This window comes from Falco punctatus (assembly GCF_963210335.1).
Source record: "Falco punctatus genome assembly, chromosome: 7".
Taxonomy (NCBI): domain Eukaryota; kingdom Metazoa; phylum Chordata; class Aves; order Falconiformes; family Falconidae; genus Falco; species Falco punctatus.
The window spans coordinates 24,411,000-24,434,071 of NC_137587.1; the positions used below are offsets into that span (position 1 = coordinate 24,411,000).

The window sequence follows — 23,072 nt, forward strand, 5'->3', positions numbered from 1 at the left end:
CACATTGCCCTTTGCTTTATCTAAATTTTTCATAGTACTGCATTTAAATGCAGCCAGAGAAAAGGATTTTGGGTCTGATGAAGTGTTCTCATTTCTGGGCCTGTCCCTTTATTCTTAGTAAGCAAACTATGGGGAAAAAAAATCTGAAATATCTCCACATGGCTCAGGCCACTGAAGTTCTTCTCCTGGCACCATCTTCACAGACAGTCATCTGTCAGCATGGCAGCATGCCTGCTCACACTGCTGTATGCCAAAGCTCAGCATATGCGCCAACCAAATATAGGTCATGGCCTACAAAATGATGAGCCTGTGACAGCATTTCAGTAACAAGTGCCCCTCGTTGTAGGAAGGTGCCAACAGAGGCTCACATGCTTCATTACAAGGAAATGTGTTTGTTGGCACTTACTGGACAGGATGCCGCTGGACAGACACGCCATCTTTCTCCTGTCTTGTCTTTAGAGCGTGGCTTTATCTGTCAGCAGTGAACTCATGGTTGTGGGTTTTCCCTGATTTCAGAATTCTGCCCCAAACCTGCCCAAAACTCTGCAAAAATGGAAGATGGTCTTACAGAGCGCTGCAGGACTATGGGCTTCTGTTATCTCGCCTATGGCAGGTAGGCTGTATTACAGATGTCAAAATCATTTACAGTCTAATTTGCCTCTTTATATCTGAACTAAACATAAGACTCCTAAATACCTTCTGACTGAGGACTGCAATTTAAAGCTACTGCAGCAACTAAGTTTAGCTTTGTCAAATAGGTCAGAGAAGCAATTACACCGATTAATTCTCAGAGGTATATCCACAAAGACTCATTTACATAAATTAGGCAGGTTGAATAGTGCGGACATTTGCCAAGTGACAGAAAAGCCAGCATGAAAGACTTCATTTCCTGTGACAGCCATTAATTTGAAAACACCCTTTCTAGTATTCCTAGTACTATATTCATGTGACATCTCCTTTTCCTGAGAAAAAAACAACCCTAAATATATAAACCCTAACTGGTAAACATTCATTACGCATTCCTATTCATGGCCATACAAACTTGTGAGCTCTTTTCAGCATCTGTCCTCTAAATATCTGCAAATCTTCATTTCCCAGCTGTAGAACTGTATTCCCTTTCAAGTTTCTCCCTCTCTGCATTATCGTACTTACATACTTGGAGTTTGTGGTGTAATATTTTAACTGAAACAGTTAATTTTTATTTTTCTGTCATCAAAAGAATACCCAGAGGGGAAAAAAACCTCCAATAATCCCCCTGAAAACCAAGCAAACCAACAACCCATAGGAGGAAAACATCCTTCCAGTTTTTCTTTGCACAAATGAAATGCTTTATACAGTTTCTCATCCTGTGCCTGTGAAGAGTGTTTTAAACCTGGCCAGAGTGGCAGAAAAGGAAGATATGACTTTCTGAGCATAATTTTTAATTAAGACCATTAAATATACTGAACCTGGGAATATAGCCCTGCAAAAAGAACACCTGCTTAATTTTTATTTTTATTTTTTTTTTGTATGAGTGGTATTAAATTTTGAAAGGATTCGCTGATGCCAAGCAATGGATAGTATAGGATGCCAAAAAAACAAGGTGGAGAGAATACATAAATATAATTGAGGTACAATTCAAACTCTAAAAGGGTCATTTGAGGAGATGCTCCAGCCCATAGGCATGCACTACTCACCAAGAGATTCAGCAATGCAAACCGCACAGTGCTGCAGAACACGCTATACTGAGTGAACCAAAGTAAACAAGTAAATTTCCTTACAACCAAAAGGACAAAGTTTTGGCTCTCAGGAGTCAACAGCGAAGTACCACTGACCTGTTTCGGGCCAAAAAACATCCTATGAAGAATAAAGAAGACTGTACTTACTCCTTTGTTCAAAACAACCAACCGATTAATTCCAGCTATGCTGCAACGATGTTAACAAAATCAATGTGGGAAAGTTGCAGTCTAGTAAATTACTTGCCCCAACACAGCTATTTCTGCATTGTCCGTAACAGCTTCTGAGAGGAATAATGGGACTGAAAGTCAAACTTCTCTCTCAAAAGCCAACTCAACATCTGGTAAGAATGGGTCTTGGAATAACAGGGAAGCAATTCTTTAAATCCTGATAAGGGTTAATGCCTGGTTTCCTCAAACTGGCATAAATCAGAAGAATTGGAAGCTTAACAATGTAGATGAAAGGAAGAGAAACTAGAACTGAATCAAGCCATGACATCAATCATGTTATTAATGTCATAGTACCTATATATCATACTAGTATGCAAAAAAGTTACTCCAGTTCCCTGAAAGCTTGAAAACCCAGTATATCAACCTTACTAGACCTTTGAAAGGAGATTAAAATCTTAGCACAGCTGCTAAACCAAAGACCAGGTGACATGCTTAACTTGCCTTACCTCTTTGCCATGATAGGAAAGAGCTCCTGGTTTGTATAGCTTAATTTGATTTCTGTAAGGCCCTGTTCGTAACATTCAGACATCAATTTAGTCAGACTATTCTGAATTTAGATCTAAGCCAAGGAACAGAGTCAGAACTCAAACAATCTTTTCTGAGTTACTGAAGGAAGGTTTAAATACCAGATCAGCTGTCCAAGCCCATTTTCTCTAATTCCTCTCTTCACAGCAAAATACCACTGTATTTGAGGTTGTGCTATGATATTCGCTAAGCTTGTTAGTCTCACATCTGGAAAGTAGCCAGCTTCTGGCTAGAGTAAAAGAGGCTGGTTTTAGTCCAGCTGTTGGCATATAACTACTGTCCTATTAAATGTCACTGCTGTGTTGTGCTTAGTTTTAAACTGAGAAACGAAGAGAGTTGTGAAATCTTGGGAAACTTGCCTGATGAAAGAGCTCATGCTGTGTATGTATGTATGCATGGGAGGGGGAAAGGTTGAGCAACCTAATCTCTACATATTGGAGAGGCGTGAGAAGAAATTGATACAGAAAATTTTTGGCTCCGATTTGAAGGAGAGAGTGCCAATTTTAATAACAACCAAAAGTCAGCTTTGTGTTACACCACGACCAAATTGTGCAAAACTGACTTTGGTAAGACCACAGTTTCAGAAGACGATAGTGTTGCAAAATCAATCGATGTTCTGACATTTTCTTTCATCAGAAATATTGTGACACTCAAAGTATGAAATGAGTAGAGTAGAGAAGGTACTCAATGACTTTTCCACCTCACTCCTCACCCCCAACACTCCAGCCACACCGCCCAAGTTGCAGAAGGCAAATGACAGGCCTGGGAGAATGAAGAACTGCTTGCTGTAGGAGAAGATCAGGTTCAAGACCATCTAAGGAACCTGAAGGTGCACAAGTCCATGGGACCTGATGACGTGCATCCACAGGTCCTAGGGGATCTGGCTAAACCACTGTACATCATATTTGAGAAGTCATGGTAGTCCGGTGAAGTTCCCATGCACTGGAACAGCAGAAGCGTAACTCCCATTTTTAACAAGGCTTAAAAATAAGGAAGACTCAGGAAACTGCAGGCCAGTCAGTTTCACCTCAGTGCCCGGCCAGACCATGGAAAAGATCCTCCTGGAAACTATGCTAAAGCACATGGAAAATAAGGTGACTGGTGACAGCCTTTAGCACCTAAAGGGGCTGACAAGAAATCTGGAGAGGGACTTTTTACAAGGGCATGTCATGATAGGACAAGAAGTAACGGTTTTGAACTGAAAGAGGGTAGATTTGGATTACATATTAGGAATAAATTCTTTACCGTGAGGGCGGTGAGGCACTGGCACAGGCTGCCCAGAGCAGCTGTGGATGCCCCATCCCTGGCAGTGTTCCAGGCCAGGCTGGATGGGGCTGTGAACAACCTGGTCTGGTGGAAGGCGTCCCTGCCCGTGGCAGGGGGATTGGAACTAGACGATTTTTAAGCTCCCTTCCAGCCCAACCCAGTCTATGATCCTATGATTTTTTTAAAGGTTTTCATTATCTGAAATTAAAATGTTATAAGAGAGCCATTCTAAATATTTCTACATGGCTGGTTGCATTTACACACTGGTTCCAGAAAACTGGCTGGAATTGGGTCTTAAATATTTTACTAACTTTCTCTTCTACATTCTATTAGAAGTACTGATGTAAAGTTAGTTGATGATAATGAAATGGAAGACAACATTTATAAGTAAAGAAAACATATTTTTATGACCTTTCATTTCCAATATTGTTTAGGTCTGGTTTGTGTGCCCAAATATTTGTGCAAAAGCTGGCTTGTGTGCCTTTTCTCAACATCAGCAATGTCAGCAGTGACATTTCCCATAGCTCATTAGATCGTCACAGCTACCACAACACAACCACTGGAAGACTGAAAATAAACCTATTAGCTGTTAAACATATGTTAATTAGCACAACAATCTTGTAACTTCACAGCACTAGGGGCGTGACACAAAGCTTTCCGCCTCTTTTTTTATCTCTTTTCCCTTTTCCCGCTACCTTTCAAATCTGAATCACGCTGCAGTTGCACTGCTTATTGTTAGGCCAGAAGGATCCAAACCCAACTGTTTGTGCTGAAAGGTTCTTTTGCCTGGCATTTGTTTTGGAAAAATACCTTGAAACATTTATTTTAGAAGTACTATCCTTCCTATAGCTACATTCATCACCGCTACATCTCCACATTACAGATGTTTTTATTTCCTAAGCAGGGCTGGATCAGCCAGTAGTAACAACGCTGCTGAAGCCAAGCCTGACATGCAGCACTTGACTAGTGGATCAGAACTGCTGGTCAGCTTACAGCTCTGAGGTTTGCTAGTGTGGGCAGAGCTTCTCAGTCCACAGGAATATTTTTAAATGACATTTCCCTAAAAAAACAAACAAACCACAGGCTCCTTTTGCACACCCTCCTACCAGCTGCAGAAACCTACCTATTTGCCTTACTTTGAGAGCCAGCAAAAACATGTACTTAAAATGAGTATGCACCTCCCTTTTGCTCTCCTCCTCCCATCTGCAGATTCCTATGCCACTTTCCTGTTTTCAACCATGACTTCATAAATATAATAAACCCACAGAATATCACATTCTTCCCTATGCCAGCTGTACTCTGACTGCTGAACCCTGCCTCATTTCACCATTCTGAGTCATAATATCATGATAGTCAGTTATATATAAAATATGTAAGTCATCTTTTCCCTTCGCCTTCCCAAGCCGTAAATTCCTCTTTCATTTTTCACTGAAGCAGAAATCAGAGCTGTGTCCTATTCTTCACAACTCTTGGTGACGAGATAGGTAACAACAGATAGAGTGTAGCAGTAGATCCAAGATACATGTTGGAGAATTGACCAGGTTCTTGTATTCTTCTCAATATGCCAAAAGATAACGACAGAAAATTAATTTTCTATTTTACCTTCACATTCTCAACTCTGCTATTCCTTCTTGCATCATTTTAGTAGTGTACCTGGGACTGAAAGCTACCACAAGTGGGCAGTTGAGGCTGCTAGTGTAGGAGGAAATGCACAAATAGTACAAAGTGGTACTGACTTCTCCCCTTCTGGGCATCACAGCTGGCACAACAGAAACATACGTCTATACTAAGTAAAAGAACATTAGAGGAGAGATGGCTGTTGACCAGAATATACTGTCCTGAGGCAGACCGTATAAATACAAATAATATATTGTTTATATAAATATATGTACATACATATAAATATATGTACATACATATAAACAATATAATATAAAAATATAAATAATATATAAATATAAATAATAAAAATAAACATAAACAATATATAGACAATGAAAAAGCCTACAGAGGCCAGTACAACTTAGAGCATACTGAGTCCCTGTCAGCTCTGCGCAGGTGACAGATATCCTCATTGTCAAATGACAACATGAGAAAGGATGTGGCCTGGCATACGCTCTGTCTATATGTACAGCTTCCTGTATTCAAATGTTGAAGAACAAAAGCCTTGGAAAACTATCTGTGGGTTAGCTGTTTCTTGTTGGAGGACCTGCAATGGCACTGAAGGAATTTGATCCTTGGAAATGCAAGTCAACCCCTCCAGTCTGAGGGATCTGTCAGTAAAATCAAACTAGGGAAGGACCTTCTCCCTCTCTCTGCTTTCTTATTTGTCTTTGGTTTATATCCTGTCCTAGAACAGTTTCTTTATTAAAACTATTTTACCTTCTTACGTACAAAATGAAGCAGAGTTTCCCCACTACCAGCATAAAACATTTGATGCTATGAGTGCCCAAATCACCGTATAACTTGCTGACAACATCCTGATGGAACTTGCATTTTTCAGCATTTGTCCTTAATTTTAGACCATAACCATAAGAAACAGAAAGAGGAATGCAAAGATCAGAAAATGGCTGTTGAGCTGTGTCTGAGATTGGAGAGGCATCATCAGGAAAAAGAAAATATATGTGCATGAGCCCAAGGGTCTTACAAGAAGATCCTGATTTCATGGAAACTGACTTCAGTAGCTCTGTAACAGTTTGTTCCAGCTGAGAAGCTGCTTTCAGTGTCTCCTACTTCATCAAATAACCTATTTCCTCCTTTGCTTTATCTGTAGAGGAGAGTGTTATAGTTCTTTAAGATAAATGGCTGAAAAGCACTACAGAGAAGCATTACTTCACCACTTTTTCTGCACTGAGCAGTGGAGTCAGCACAACTTACAAAAGCCAGTCAACAGCAACAAGCAAACTGATGTCCTGGGTAGGGAGACCCACTGCAGTAAGGATCAGAAGCATAGTGACAAGTCCCGCGCTGGGAATACTGGCAGCTCCAACACTTGCAAGGGTGGCGGTCAAACTGCAAAAACAAAAATCAAATCCAGTAATAGGAAGAGAAATATATGCCTTCAATGCATACTCGTGATTATTAGGAAGGTCTTATTTTTAATGAACTCTTCCCAGAAAACTAATGACTATATGATAACTCATGGTAATCTCAGGCCATAGTTTTCACGCTTGTGTTTCTCCAAAAATATATATTAGGTGAGGTCAAATCTATGGGGTTTGTTCTGAGAGTTGTAAGAGAGTTTTATGAGAGTTTTAAGTTCTTAAGTTGTAAGTATCATATTCAAATCTTTGACCTGGTGGTGTTTTCTGAGCTCTACCACCACATCCAGGGTGCTGAATTCTGGACTTTGATCATCCAGATTTGCTGAAGTTTGGTGGCTACAGGTTGAATTTTCAGGGTGGTTCATTTCTGTTTATTTATGGTAATTGAAGACTCAATTGTGAAGTAATGGCTGAGAGAAAGTTGCTATTACAAAGTACAAAAGAGTAAAAGTCTTTGCACCCAAAACTCCCACAGTAAAAGCCACTGGAGTACCAAACCTAGATACAAATAACCCTAGATGAAAAAGCAAAATTCATCTGATTGTTTCATGAATCCAAACCTGTCTTGGTTTTTGCCTCTCTTATTTTTTGATTAAGACCAGTAGAGTGAATGTATGTGCTCCAAATGTTTGTAAAAATACAACACAGACCGTAACAAATATCAACAAAATTGGGCAGTCCTACTAAGGATGGAAAACAAATTTGTCAAAGACGAAGCAAGGGGAGAAAACAGGGAAGAGAAGGAGAGGGAGAGTTAGGGACAGGAAAAAGGAGAAAGGAAGAAAGAAGAAGGAAAAAGGAAAATTGAGAAAGGAAAAAAAGGAAAAAGGAAAAAAGGAAAAAGTAGAAAGTTATTTCTGTCTTGTCAAACACAGAGATCAGTAACAGTGTTGTACTTCTGTGGGTGTACCCAACAAATCTGAAAATGATTCCAACACAGAAGTAGGGGAAACAGGTCTCTGTGGGGGAAACTCCTCAACCATTACTTCCGAGCTAATCTATGAAGATGTTAGCTTGATTTAGAGCTGGCAGATGGCTCGGTCTGACCCAGACAATCCAGGTTGCAGTGTGTTTGTCAGGTGTCTGGGTTAGAGTGCAACCTGGCCTACTGAACACCCAGACAGGTCCAGCAGGTATGCAGGCAGGACGCTCTGCTCTGCCATCAGGCTCTGCGCACAGTGCCAGCTCCTCAAACACTTCCAGCCTGAGCTAGTAAGGGACTGCTTCCAAGCTCCGTGAGGAAATGCTCCTGCCAACCTTCCCACAGCAGGAATGAATCTAGCACTGTTCAGGTCTAAACAGTCTGGCTCAGCCACCGTTTCCAAGATCACCCTCTCCCAAAGAAAACAGGAAATCAGAGGATCTACATGACCAATATGAAGTAACTAGGGCTGGTCAAGGCTAATTAAGTCTTTGTTAGTTTATGTCTGGGTCACTTGAATATCCTCAGTATCACAAAGTGGATTTGGCAGACAAAACCTAATAACCTGTCATTCATTTGTATTGCCACCTCAAGCAACAGTTCTTGTCATACTGATGTAGCAAAAATGCTATACTGCATGAAGGGAAGAACCAATGGTTTTCTTACAGGTAGCCCAAAGTTGCCGCCTGCTTAGTAAATGTAAGTCACAAAGCTGGCTACATCAGCTTTGAAACGGTGAAATCAGGAAGAGCTAAGGTGTCAGTCCCTCAGAGGAGAAGAGGAGGAACCTGGGTTCAAGCCTACCAAATCCGTTGATGACAGCTGACTCCTGACTTGAATTTCCCTGGTCTCAATTTAGTTTAATATGTGGCACATCTGAAATGACCGTTTTCAGTCTTAGCAGCAAATACACATCATGCAGGTCTAGCACCTACCTGCATTAGAAGCAGCCTTGAACCTTTTACAAATGTTGGCTTTACTATTTCAGGGGTTGGGGCAGGAAGTAAAGAAATGGAAAATGTGGAACTAGTATAGCTGGGCAAGAAACAGCATTAGCCAGCCCTTTGCAGGAGTTTCTTTACTGTTAAAAGAAAGGTGAGTGGCTAAAAACTACACAAAGGTGGCAAACTTGGCAGCCTTCACTTGTGGTTTCCATTTTAACTTTTCAAAATGTTAGGCCTGGTGTCTTCATCAAGTTTTCCACTGCAAATTAACTTCAGCGGCAGCAGTCATAACATTGTCATTGTTTTTTATTAGTAGCCCTACCTAATAAGTCTTAAAACTCCATTACAGTAAACAGTCTTCAATCACTCTTACCCAATTTTAATGGGTACTTTTCTTTGTCCTTCCAGACACTCAGTCCTAGATATGACAATTTCATATGAAAACACTAGAGATATTTGCTGGCTTAGAAAGAAAATGTCTGGGAGTATCCAGACCATGCTGCACGCAATCTCACCCCCAGGCCAGGTTATTTTCAATCCATTTTGCTTGCTGTTCACCAAAATCACAGAAAAAATGCAGGCAAACATAAATACATGGATACATTTCACAGGTACACCTTTTTCTTCCAATGTATATAAACAGATACATTCTAGAAAGTTAATGCCTCATGTATTGCTTGTAGCATCCCTCTACACTAAAAAAAGGTATTGCATTGACAGAGAATACTGTATTTCACCTTGTATTGTCAACAGCAAAACTGTAAAAGAACACCAGCGTGCACTGAACTGCAAATGATAGAAAACAAATGTCACCAGAGAATCAGCACCTATGTCTATGACATTCCTTTGCACATCATTATTAGAAATCCATGGATTTCACGGTGAATCACAGTTACTGAGAAGACATCCAACCCAAAACTCCCATTTTACAGTCTGCAGGACCAAAGCCTACAAGTACTTTGAACTGACCTCACAGTAACTATCTGTCCTCCATCCAGCTCAATTCCATTCATCTGTGCTATGAAGATGGCAGCCACAGCTTCATAAAGGGCAGTTCCATCCATGTTAATCGTTGCTCCAACGGGAAGAACAAACCTTGTTACACGCTTATCAATGCCTAGATTTTCTTCAAGACACCGGAATGTGACAGGTAATGTTCCAGCACTGAAGGAGAGAAAGCAAAAAAGTAGAGAAGACATAATTACAATATAATATATACACATAAGGGAGCAAAGTCCACCACTCGGTGGAGAACATCCATTGTGGTTTATTTGCTTTTCTTCACCTGAGTTGGCAAAATTTCTCAAAGGTTTCCACTATTGTATCCCACTTATTCTGGTGTCATTACCCCTACAAAAATACTAATTTGCTCATAGAAGAGTAAAGGACTAGACTCACCAAATTTTCTGTTACTTGCTGCGCCATACTGTTGCTAGTGCCTTGCAGCTTGAGGGTCATCCCAACTCATTCATTCATCCACTACCATAGAGATGCATTTGGGTACAAAAAATGTAATCTTTCCATTTTACAGATAACTAAACCATGGAATAGGGAGATTAAGGAACAATTGAGACACCTAACTATAAAAATGTAGCATCATAATGAACAGCCTAGGTTATCTGGAACAAGCACATGACGCTGACCTATCTCAGGTGGGATCTATGGAAAACTCAAAGCCTTCTGGATTGACAGGTGCCTGAGTCACTTCCTAATGGCTCCTCTTGTTGCACATCTATGGAAACATGAGTAAGAAGGTAAAAGCTTCTAGATCCCCACCTTGTGCTCAAATGACTGGACCATTCTTTGTTCACAGAAATAATTATTTTAACAGATGTCAGTTAGCCAGATACACGATAACAATCATTTGTGTTCTACCACCCTCACAAATACATTTGTAATTATGATTTATTTTACTGTGTTTTTAATCATAGGTAATAAAATGCTTACGATTCTGTGGGTTTAGCCAAATCAGGCAGAATTCACACTTTCTAAAAACAATGTAGTATATTCCCTTACTCTAGCAGCTATATTTATAGCTGATCGCAGAAAATATCTAGCGAGCAATTAACCAGTAACTACTGGTCAGTTTTCAAGCAAATTCCTGGACCACTTTGCCTCCTACAGCAAAGACACTCCTGTATCTTCTTCAAAGAAAAATAGAATAGAAAATGCAGTTCACTGACACATATTGAAACTCGGTCAGATAAGGTCCTTTTTCTTCAAAAATACAAGTCCAACCTTACCTTTACTGTTACAAATCAGATCATCAGCACAAGTTGTGTACCAGTCATGGCCTGCCACTGTTTCAATGAACACCAGCGGGCTCAGCAGGCAGGGACTATGCAAATATCTTCCCCCTTCAGTTCTGCCACCATGAGCAAGGACATGTGGGCAGGCCATGGAGACAATATTTCTTTATTAGAAGAGCACAATATGTGGATGCCTTCCGTGATTCCTCAGCCTAGCCAAAAAGCTTTAATAAGTCCCTGAACAGGCAACTTTCAGAGGTACCAGGTTAGACCATGCAATGGTGATTGTTGTCATGTGGTCACTTGTCTGTGGTGCTATAAACTGGTCCACTTCTGTTTAGATAGTAATTCAGATCTGGATAACAATCAGGTGGTAAAGCTAGTACCCAGGTAAATCTATATGCTGGAATCACTTAGAATCCCCTATGTTTTTCCATTTTGGTACTCCAGCAGAAAAACATCACACCACACTAAAAAAGAAAACCCACAAATGTGTGTAGACACTGTACATTTTGTATTGAAAATCTAAATGGAAACTCAAACACTTCAATGAACAAAAGCCTTAGGGAAATTGTGGTTTAGTGAACCTCCTGGCCAGACTGTATCTCTTATAATCCCACATTGTTTATCACAGAGCCACAGAATTGCTGAGGTTGGAAGGCACCTCTGGAGGTCACCAATTCTAACCACTTTGCTCAAGGCAGGGGCAGCCAGGGCAGGTTGCTCCACACCGTGCCCAGACAGGCTTTGGTCATCTCCAGGGATAAAGACTCCACAACTCCTCTGGGCAACCTGTGCCAACATTCAACCACTGTCACAGTAAATCACAATAAATTTTTTTTGTGTGTGTGTTCAGAAGGATTTTCTTGCATTTCAGTTTGTGCCCACTGCCTTTCAATGTGTCACCAGGCACCACTGAAAAAAGCCTTGCTTCATCTTCTACACACTATCCCATCATATATATATGCACATCAGTAAGGTCCCCCCATAGCCTTTTGTTCAATAGGGGAGAAATTGCTCAGCACAGTGGTTTGGGTTGACCCAAAGAAGCAAATTAATTACAGATCTTCCAAAGCATTCCTGAAATCAAAATTGCTCAGTTTTCTGATGGTCAGTTTTGAACTAGGCTTTTTTGTTTTCACTTCTTTAATTCAAACGGAAGATTAATTTTCTTCAGAAATAAAACATTAATGAAAAACACTTTAAAATTTAACTGAAAAATATTTTCAGCCCAAGATCTACTGACTGTTCCAATGCAAAGCATCAATTTATTACTGAGAGCCAAGTTGCCTACACAATGAGTCTAAAATGCTCAGCTCTTCAATGAAGTTCCCTTACTGTTCCAAAAAGACGAAAGAATAAAATGAGAAGTTTTTTCATTTCTTTCTTGAAACCTAGCACTGTTTTGCTTTTGTTTTTTTTCCCCAATGCAACAATACTGGTCTTAAATAGAATTATCACTGTTTTCTAATTAAGGAAACAAGTACAGGCGTAATACAATTTGCATTTGGCCAATGCCCGAAAAAACAAAAAAATGGGTCTCCCAACTCTGGAGTCAGTTGTACCTCTCTCAAAAATCCGGATGGTATGTGCTTATTTTTATTTATTTCAACATGGCTGGATTAAAAATAGTTTTTATTCAATGGCATAAAATGATTTTGCAATGATGGTCAGAACAGCAGATGTATTATCTCTATAAACAGCAGCTAATAATCTGCTAAAATATAAAGCAAGCTGTTATTTCCCAAGTATACCTGGAAGCTGTGCCTAGTGCGGTGATCCATGCCTGGAAAATCCCAGCAAGGAACGAAAATGGGCTTTTCCTTGTTATCACAAAGTAGAGCAGAGGCAGGAAGATCCCTCCGTGGATGACAAGACCCACAATCACAGTGACCATGTACATGCCAAGTTGTCTAGCAACTACTTCTAAGTCCTTAATTGCAATGATTTTTCCACAGATGAGGCAAGCAATGCCTAAAGGGGAATACCTGGAGAGAGAGAACAAGCATAAACAGAACTAGTCTTTGCAGCATAGTCATAATTGTGCTTAACAGAGTACAGACTTGAGAAAGTGTAGGGGGCTCTCAGGCTCAACTCTGAGATGCAGATGAGGAATTGGTGGAAATTCCATGGTTATTTTTCACATTTTTTAAAAAAATAATGGCCATATCCAGTGAATTCCCCATCTGCTTCATTTCATTCCATCCTATCAAACGAAATATGCATTTCCTGAATAGTCTTTGATCCTGGAATAACATTGTACAAGAACGCTACAATGTTACGCAGGCTTGGATCATTACGAAGAGTGATGTAGTATTTGCTCTCAATACATAACTTCTGCAACCCACTGCTTATCTAGTTTCAGGGAGTTGCGTTGTTTCAGTTAAATTATTTGTTGAGATAAATTGCTTTTATCTTGAAAGCTGCAACTATTTCCATTATGTTCTTTCAATAATGTGGACAAATGATTTTTAGTTTATGGATTCTTCGTTACTTATGCGCTTCTCCTTCATAGGGTAGGTTTTTTGTCACTTCAGTCATGTGATTCCCTAATAGCATAAATGAAACTTTCAAATAGGATGATAATGGGTAGCACAGTTTGGTAATAAAAAAAAAAGAATTGAAATGGATATTATTTTTAAAATGTAATAATCAGCTATAGTGAAAGTGCATGGGTCAAAGACAGTATTTATACCTGCACTGATAACGGTGAGTATATGACATAATTTTAAGTGACATAAGCTGGGAGAAAGCAATGTGTATAACATACGGAGAAACAGTAAACAAAATGCCTCTCTGAAAATAAATGATAATGTATATTTTCAAAAGTGGTAGTGATTTGGATGCTTAATTAAAGACAATAAAAAGGAAACTGACTTTCAGAATAAAAGTGCTTCACGTTTTCTGTAAGAAGCATCTCATTGTCTCTCAAGCAATATGGCCAAAACCTGGAAAGCCCTCAATCACTTCAAATGCAAGGCCAGCTGTTATACCAGTTATCATAAAAAGCCATATTTCAATGAACTTGATGAAGCATCTTTCTCATAAAGAATTACATGGTGTCAGAGCCAGATGTCTGATCTGTTTTATGTTGGTGTAGCAATGCCATGCTCCTGAGAGTCTGGAGTTGCCACAGGTGTTACATCTCTCTGTATAGAGAAATCATAAACCAAACAAAACGTAACTTTACGTGAAGAAGTGCATTTATCGTTACAAACACACATAAAAAATGTTGCTTCTGGCTAGGACAATTCCTTAAAAATTCTAGACAGAGATGAACAAGTTAAATTTCCAATGTCAATCTCCTTTCTCACAAAAAGAGAAATAAAAAGCACATCAGTAAAAAATAAATATTTACAGTGATTTTCTTGAAACTTGAATGATTTCCTGCCAACACTGACTACTACAGAAAATTTATATAGGCAAGGTATATTATTTCTTGCATCCACCAACTGGTGCCAAGTGAAGTAAGAATAAATTCTAGCTCTTGGAGTGTTATGAGAGTATAGTCACTGTCTCTCTATAGTGGAGAGCACAAGGTTACAGTAACTAGTGAAAGCAGAAGGGTTTTGTGAATAAAAACAACCATGCTTTTATGCAGCAAGATCATCTACAGAAAAGCAGAAGCATAACAGGAATGCAGTCATTGCTTCAAGTTCATTCTTTTGTTCTACACATTTCCACATAGCTGTTGCTGTCCGCATCACTCTTGCATAACAGTCTTCTTTTGAAACACTGGTGATGCTGAAGACTTGTACTTCAGGCACCCTGCTCCCTTTTCTAGAGCCTCAAAGAAGCATGCTGCAGCCTTGTAACTCAGGCAATCAATGCCAGGGACACCACGGAATCACAGGGAGCAATGAGCCACGATACATGTATTGTATTGCAGTAGTTATTTCTGCTTTCAAAGACTTAAGAGATACAGTAGTACATGTTTGAAACACATGATACGCTTTTCTGTGTGATATGGCCATGCTTGGCGCTGCCTACAAATAGCTCAGGGGAAGCCCTCAGGAGAAACATCTTAAAAAAAAAAAATAAAAAAAAAAAAAAATCCTCTTCCAGAAATGTAAACAAGGGCTCAGTCTTAATTGGGTAAAGTCACTCCCCTGAAGGCAAGCCAGGCCCCATTGTTATGGATGGGTACACTTCAAAAACAGGAGACACACCTTCCAGCGACCCCACTGCCCTAAGACACAGATACTGCAGAAACTATGTATGGGTGAAAGCACTACACATCACTGAGAACCACTGGAATTTTACTTGGTGGTAAAGTGTTTTTAGTACAGAAGACAGTGAATAAAGTGTGTCTCCGGGCTTCTTTGTAATTATACCTCCCAGCTAACACCCTGGGATTATGCTAACCTCCCAGGAAGATTTGGATGTTCATATGTGGGGCATTCTTGCTTGCTAGGTGTCCTTCTAGGTAATGAACTTTCATAATGAATGTGGCATTTGAAGGCCTTTGCTGGTACCTGCGTGTCTTGGATTTCAGTAAACAAACAGAATACTTCCAAAAATATTTCAAACTGGGTCCTGAATAACCCTCACTGTATCGAAATAATGCTGCTGTGGTTCTAACATGCCTGTCAAGGCTTTAAAAAATGAAATATTTAATTACATTGTTTACTAACAAACTGTGGTCACTATATGCTATATTAGGGGTTTATGAGGTTTAAATTTTTTTTGTTGTTGTTCTAGAAGTTAGAACTTCAAACTTACCACATGATCATAGTTACTAACTTCATTACAATCTCATTCAGGATGTTGAAGAAATCCACCATCATCTTGGCCTGTTCTCCCATTTTCCCCATAGCAATGCCAAAAGCAATAAAGAATCCTATCAAACCTGTTGGGGAAAAAATGGCAAGACAAAAAAAAAAAAAAAAAAAAAAAGCAAGTAAAACCATGGGGGTTAAGAAGATTTTGCACCTAGTCAATGTCTTTACACTACCTGCTAATCCAGTTTTCAAAACTAGTGCATTACACATCTCTTGGGACTTTTTAACATGGATTCACTCTCAATTTTCATGAACGTATTCAGGACATATTTTATTCTTCAATATTTTACTAAATCCCAATTTCACAGCCCAACTATGTTTTCTTCTTTTTTCTTGAATTGATCTTATCATCAAAAAAAATACATACACCATAATCTTAGTGCCACGCAACGGTTGGAAACCTCATAGCTCCTGGCAAATGGGAGAGGCAACACAGCACCATATCATGATTCTTCTTTGTTGCTAAAACAGTCACTAGAGACCAAAATATTTTTTTCCCAAACTTTACAAAAGTCCCTTGACAGATTCAACCTATACAGTAATCACTCCTGGAGTACATGAAAAGGGAAAAGCAGACCTAGAACATACCTTTCACAGGCCAGCAGTATTCCAGTTAAACGGAGAAGGTGGGTATTGCACTTCAAACTAAACTACAGAACTCCCATTAAGCAGGTTAATCTCACTGAAACTGGCTATCAGTGAATACACAATCATTGAATTCAGTATGAGTAACATTTGCCTCCTAAATGTAAATGCTAAGGTGCAAAAGTCTGGAGTATTGGAGTATTAGTGTGAACTGAGTACATGTCATATATGACTTTGGAGCTGTGTCTCCAGTGCTAACCATTACCATCCAGCAATTTTCAGGGTCCAGAGTGGGATTATTAACCAATACTGATAGATGGTTTGAATTTTCAGCCACCCTTTGAAACTAAACTTTCAGTCAGACTCAGCATGAGTTCAGTTTTTAACAAATGTGTGAACTCAGCTGGGAAATTCCCAAGGAAAAACCCATCAGGACACAAAAGCATTCAAAAGAAGGGAATTTTAGTTACCAGTACCCTGGGAAAAAACAGGCTGTCCCATATCCTCACACTGGGTTTAGCAATCAGATTTTTTTTTTTTTTATAAGCCAATCTCTGGCATATAAAGTCATTCTTTAGCACCAAGCTCTCTTTGTTGACTTACTTCAATAAGGAAGTGAAGTGTACGTTTGTGTGCTGCAGAGCATAGAGAAATGATGAAGATGAAAAACTTTTCAGTCAAAGACCATGTAACTTCCTGGAATTTAGACTGCATCAGAAAATGGTAGTAGGTGGTTTTATTCATTAATTCCAAATGAGCTGCTACATTAGTCATAAAAGTCAAGTTGGTTCATATTTGCAGGAATTTGCCTGGCTTGTACAATTTATGCAAGCTGGATGGCAATGCCCCAACATTTTCACTTCTTCATTCAAAACCAAACCACACCAAACCAAATTAAACCAAGGAAACTCTGCAACATTTGATACTCATTGGTCAAAATACTACAGCAAATCCCCCACCTAAACTGTGTATTTCCTTTCTGTAGGAATTGTATTTTATCCATGACAGAGCCTGCACAAAACAAGTCCAGCACTAAATGTAATACATCTCTCACATTAGAAATACTGTTTCATTTTAATACATAAGGAGAGCTCCACGAGAAAAAAAAGCAGGTGAGGGTAACAGCACAAGCCATGAGCTGCTGCTTCATGCAGGGTACAGAACAGCAGTTTGCAGCTTTGAAAGAAAGTGGCTCCTCTGCCCACAAATGTTGAATGGAAGGAGCCACAGAGGCAGGCAGAATACAGTGGCTACTGGCTCTTGTACAGCAGGCTTCTTTGCAGAGAAAAAAAATGATCTCTGCTCAGCTTACTGATGCTATCTCCCCCATGTCTAAGCAAAGTTGCCACTGCCAACCAACTCACCAACACTTGGAGAAGCTCTGCAGGCACAACAGCCACTGTGTCAGCAGAGGCAGCTCATCAGTTGTAAGGAGTCTGTAAGGGGCCATTTGTTCCTAAAAAGTGATGGCCTAGTGGTGAGACAAAGCAGTGGTTTAGGTACTGCCACATACTTGGGGACCTATAAACACAGGTGTCAGCCTCAGCCCTGCGGACATGCTGCCACGGAGCCTGTGTACCTTCAAGGGTAGGCATGCCAAGGAGGCTACAAATTGAGGGCTAATTTGTGACTGACTTCACCCACATCCAGAAAGTAAGAAGGTGAAGGAGGGGCACCCCTCTCTGGGCTGACAAAATTGTGAGTCTAGACACAGAGGAGAAAACAGAAGTGGCGTGGTGGCTCTGTTTCCCTGCACCCCCACCCCAATCCAAACAGGTGCTTTAGGAAGGTGTGGGAGACAGGCAAAGACTTCGTACCACCCTCACTTGCTGGCTTGTCCAGACAAGATGGCAGGATGGCAGTTGTTCATAATTTGCAGCTGGTAAAGGTCAGCAGACAAGATGAAAGGAGGAGGGAGTCGTGACTCAGAGATGTGTCGAGCCTCTCTGGGATTTTTCTTGGGTGGTGCAGTTCACACCCCACCTCTCACTTCAGGCTCTGCCTCAAGCCAAATTCTAGTTCAGCATGCCCAAGACACCTACTGGAAACAATGAGCTCGAATTCATCAGGGGGTGGGTAAAGCACTGGCTCTTGAAGCTCTCCCCCATACTGTTTTGCCAATATGCCTTAGTATTAGTCTAGGTAGGCTACTTCTAGGATGAAAGGATATTTTGGGTAACTCCTACGTGCTGCTCCACCATACTCCAATTAATACCTGCAAAGATGCCAATCCAGAATAATTCACTTGATTGTTTCTGCGATACAGTCACATTTCTAGTAAGACCATTAGATTTTAATCTCAGAGACCGATGGGAAGCCAGTAGGTGATAACACTTGATGATTATTTGGGGAGACTAAACTTGCACTGAAGAGCAGATCAGACAACACTGGCTACCTAGTCACAGTCAAAAGCTGTGTCATACATATGATGTATATATTTGACAGGCAAAAAGTTTTCCTACCCAGGACATTCATGCCATCCTTAAATTCAAGTCCCTTCTTAATGACCAGCTGGGCTTCTGGTGGTGCTTCGCGCACCGTCTCATTCATCAGAGCAAAAGCAGAATCAGTGACATTAGGCAGTTCTTCAATGGGTGGTGGCACCAGCACTTTCTTGGTGACAGTTTGGATCTGAAGGCAATAAAAAGGGAGGATAAGTTGGAAACTGAATGTAATCCATATGGGAGATCAAGAAATAAGAATAAACACAGTCTTCACTTGAAATTCCAGGGAACTGTATTTTTAAAGGATTAGACATGCATTCCACAACCTCTTACCCCGTCTTCCAAAAATAATTCTGTTTTTCAATAGTTCCAAGTGTCACAAAGTCCTGGGAGTCTTCCTCATGACTCTAGTGGGAGAAGCATGGCAAATACTTGTTCCTTACCACTACGATGTAACATTTTACAGAGAGTTAGCCCCTTTGTCCAGATGGTTCACAAATGGTGCTTCACAGAACCTACGTTACATGTTGATACCATTATTTAGCACCAAAAAGCAGGCATCTCTACAGATCAGTCACAGCAGCAACTCTGCAGTAAGTCTTGTTATTCAGAATGGTCTGTCCAGCCCTAGTTATCATGGTTTGATGGTTAACTTGAATCAAAAACTTCGAACATTTCCAACACTTCACTGTGCGAGGGTTCAAAATGGAATACACACAATCCCCTGAGCTCTCTAATTAAAATACTGTAACAGGATAACAGAAAAATTATCAAAGCTGCCAGATACCTATTAAATCAAATCTGACCACCTCAAAAAAGAAGACATCAGCATCAGAATGCATCTGAACCCCTCCTGGCACGTGAAAGGCAGGGTCAAAGGAAAGCTGGGAAGGAATTGCAGGGGGAGAAATGGGCTTAAGTTTATGGCTAGGAAAAAAGGGAGGAGGGAGCGGAAAAAGAGAAATCTGTGACTTGCTGCTTTTAGAAGGGACATCTTCCTCCCACTTCACAGCTTGAGCCTTTCCTGCCTCTTCATGGCTCTGGGACAAGCAAAATGTTTAGGAAGCTCTGACCAGTTTGCCATGGTTTCCAATCTGCTCCCTACTTTCCTCGTTCCTAGAAACATGTTTGAGCAAGCATCAGAAATGGTGCGTTAGCCTTTTGAAGAACATTGCACCTCTTTCCTGTTGAGACGGACATTGTAGTAATATGGATAACGATATCTTACATTTCTCCTTTCAAAACCTGCTGTCTAAATCTAGAGAGGGGTATGCAGACAGAAAGCCTAGCTTTATATGAGAAACTCTTCAGTTGTCCTCAAGCAACCCAAAATTTCTGCATGTTTATATCTTTTCCAGAGTTAAATTTTATCTGAGGGTTATGTGAAGTATCCAGAATGAGAGAACAGAGTCACAGAAATTAAACTTAAAAGATCAGACTCCATGCACTCAGAAATTCCACTACGGTCACTTAAGTCAAAGGTCCTCAGCCCTCCTTTGCACAAGGCCACAGTCACTAAAAATGCCAAGTCTAGCATCAAGCTTAGATTCTGACACCAGTGTTTAAGGCCAGAAAACCATTTAAACGTCACAATCATATTTATAGATTAAGTCCTATTCTCTTTCATAGCACTTAAGATCTTAAGTCGTTGCTGGAATAGCAGTTTTCATTATAAATTAAGACTTTCCTGTGGTCCATACAAAAATTCAAGAATTATTGAAATTCCATGATGGTTCAAAGTTCAATTTCAAATGAGCTGTCTCAAAATTGCAAGTGAATCCCTTCACTGGCTTTCTGCCTGGTCACAAGGGAAGGTGTGTAAAACTCCCCCCCAGACCATGGCTACACAGTACCATTGCTGTGCACCCTTCAAAACCATTCTTCAAAGGATTTCTGCAAAAAATTACTTCTGCCTAAGGCAACCTGAATGCTCATGGAGGGAGACTGTATAAATGCAGGAAAATATATGCTGACACCATTAAAAGCAGTTAATTTCCTCCTAAACAGAGGGACAAGCAAAGCCTAACTCCTTACTGAGGAGAAGTCACAAGTTCCATCTGGAAAAAAGTGTGACTTACTTTGCAAATGAAACGTGGCTTTGTGGCAGGTTTTCACTGGCAACTAGCTTGGAAACTGATAAAATTCAACACTGGAAAACCAAAAAGCTCAATAACTTTTTTGATTAAGTTTAAAAAAACAATCAGTGGATTGGTGATCCATAACTAGTGACCTGAACATTGATATTACACACACTGAAAAAGCAATATTAGGTTCTAAGAAAACTATCTGACACAGGTAGCTTAATTCTTCTTTTCTACTTTTTGTCCCTTTGTTGAGGTATCTGACCACTTTCAGCTGACCGGAAACTTAATTCTCCTCTCTTCTGCATTTCAAACAAGGGAAAGGAAGAAAAAAACATAAGGACCCTGCTCTCCCCTCACTCAGTTTTGCAGAAATACATTTATTACTACATGTGATGTTTAGCCACTAACAGCTTGACCACATGACTGACATTCACATGATGATTTGGAAATACTGAGAATGTTCTCTCTTTAAACCCCCAAGGACTATGCTTTTATGTGGAAGTCCATGGAAGAAGTGAAGCAATCCAAGTGCTTTTGGCAGCTTAGGTAACCCTCCACTCTTCCACCCCCCATGGCTGTGTCTCTCTTCCCACTCTTCACTTTATTCTTTGGCTATAAACACAGCTCCAGTTATCATGCCATTTCACATAGAAACACTTAAGAACAGGTTTGGCAACAAACCCTGTTCCATCCAAAAAAAAAAAAATTCAAAAAAGGTCTGCATTGTTACCATCAATTGAGTTATAGGAAAAAGCAGATTAATAGAAGAAATATGTTTAAGCAGAAATTAGGAAGCATGCATTTTTCATTTATTTTATCCCTTGAAGTGAAGCTGTTTTGATTAAGCATTAGTGAAAAGCTTTTAGACAAAATTATCTACCAACAGAGCAAGCAACATATAGTGCGAACATCCTTCTTTCACAGCACGCTTCAAACCTGGCCTGATGAAGCCACCTGAGGTGGGTCAGCCACTTGACTGTATTATCCCCACCTAGTCCGGACTCTAATACAGCAATAGATATTATGAGAGGTTGGGGTTTGGGGTACGTTTATACTGTCAACCAGTTGGAATGAAGATTTTCCATCTATTACAAATAGAGCATTGCAGAACCATCTAACTACCAACCAAGACCAGGTCTGGGTAAAAGATTCTGTAATTCATCAGCTGTTCAGTCCCAAGCCAGCATTCATGACTGTATATATTGTATTAAAAGTGAGGAAAAAAATTAAGTTTCCTTAATAACAAACTAAAAATAATCTTTTTAAAAAAAAAAATCTATGATTTTAAATAATAACTACAACATATAACAAAGCAGCTATAAATAATGTTCTTTCATTTACCTGCTTGAGACTTAAGACTTGTATTTCTCTTTGCACCATCGTTTTTGTCATTCATCTAAACAATGACATTAACTCTACAGCCATCTCTGGTAAGTAAAAAGTGTAAAAAATATTAGCAAGGAGTAGGATTTACCTGCTGAAAGCATGCTTGGACTAGATTTTCAGGGAAGAGGTTTCGGATCAGATCCAAGAAAGCATCCAGACTAGATACTTCATCATTCTTCTTCCCTTGACCAAGCTGTTTCTTGAGTTTTGGATTCCCTGGATGGATGGCTAAAACCAGAATCACACCCAGCACAGCAGCAATAATAGTGGTGGACATATAGTAGACCATGGCTCTTGTACCCAATCGGCCACTTGCTTTAGCATCTAAACCAGACAGTCCTGCAGATGTTTTATTTTAAGAAACAAAAAAAACATATTGAAATTCAATCCAATTCAATAATCATTAAATAAAATCCTTCGTAATTTGCAAAGTTTACTGACTGCCTACAGATGCCTACTTTTGTCCTTGTGAAATTCGCACCACTAGATAGATTACTGAAGCTTCTGCCTCCAGTTCCTATGTGAACAACGTCTGCTGCTACTAATATGAAGAGAATCATTTAAGATTTCATCTAATTGCAGAGGAGGCACTGAAAAACAGAGAATATATACTATCTTTTGCCCCTGATTGCTGCAAACTAGTCACAATCTGGCTGACACCACAGCTTTAAGAAGGCTAGACTTGCTAATGTCATGCCATCTTATTTGCAAGGTCCAATCCAGGAATTAGGTGAAACAGCATATTAAGAGATTTCTGACGTTCAAGAAGCTAGTATGTGTGCGTGTGTTTGAAAATAAATTCACTGGAGCGCCTATGTATTAAAGTCAATGAAGTTAATCAGAAATACACACTGCAACTGCAAAATCCCTGACAGGGTCACACTATCATTGTTCCT

The 23,072-nt window shown here is 39.9% G+C and overlaps 1 protein-coding gene across 4 annotated transcripts in view; it reads right to left on the minus strand.

Moving 5' to 3' along the window:
* SLC1A2 (solute carrier family 1 member 2) overlaps nt 1–23,072 on the minus strand; it is a 90,549-nt gene that overhangs the window by 4,597 nt on the left and 62,880 nt on the right. For all 4 annotated transcript variants that reach the window (XM_080395482.1, XM_080395479.1, XM_080395481.1 and 1 more), the window contains exons 4-9: nt 22,265–22,515; nt 18,725–18,893; nt 15,619–15,745; nt 12,651–12,884; nt 9,617–9,811; nt 6,615–6,749 (exon numbers count right to left, since the gene is read on the minus strand). In XM_080395482.1, the coding sequence (XP_080251608.1) occupies nt 6,615–6,749; nt 9,617–9,811; nt 12,651–12,884; nt 15,619–15,745; nt 18,725–18,893; nt 22,265–22,515 (1,111 nt within the window). The remainder of the gene's footprint in view (nt 1–6,614; nt 6,750–9,616; nt 9,812–12,650; nt 12,885–15,618; nt 15,746–18,724; nt 18,894–22,264; nt 22,516–23,072) is intronic.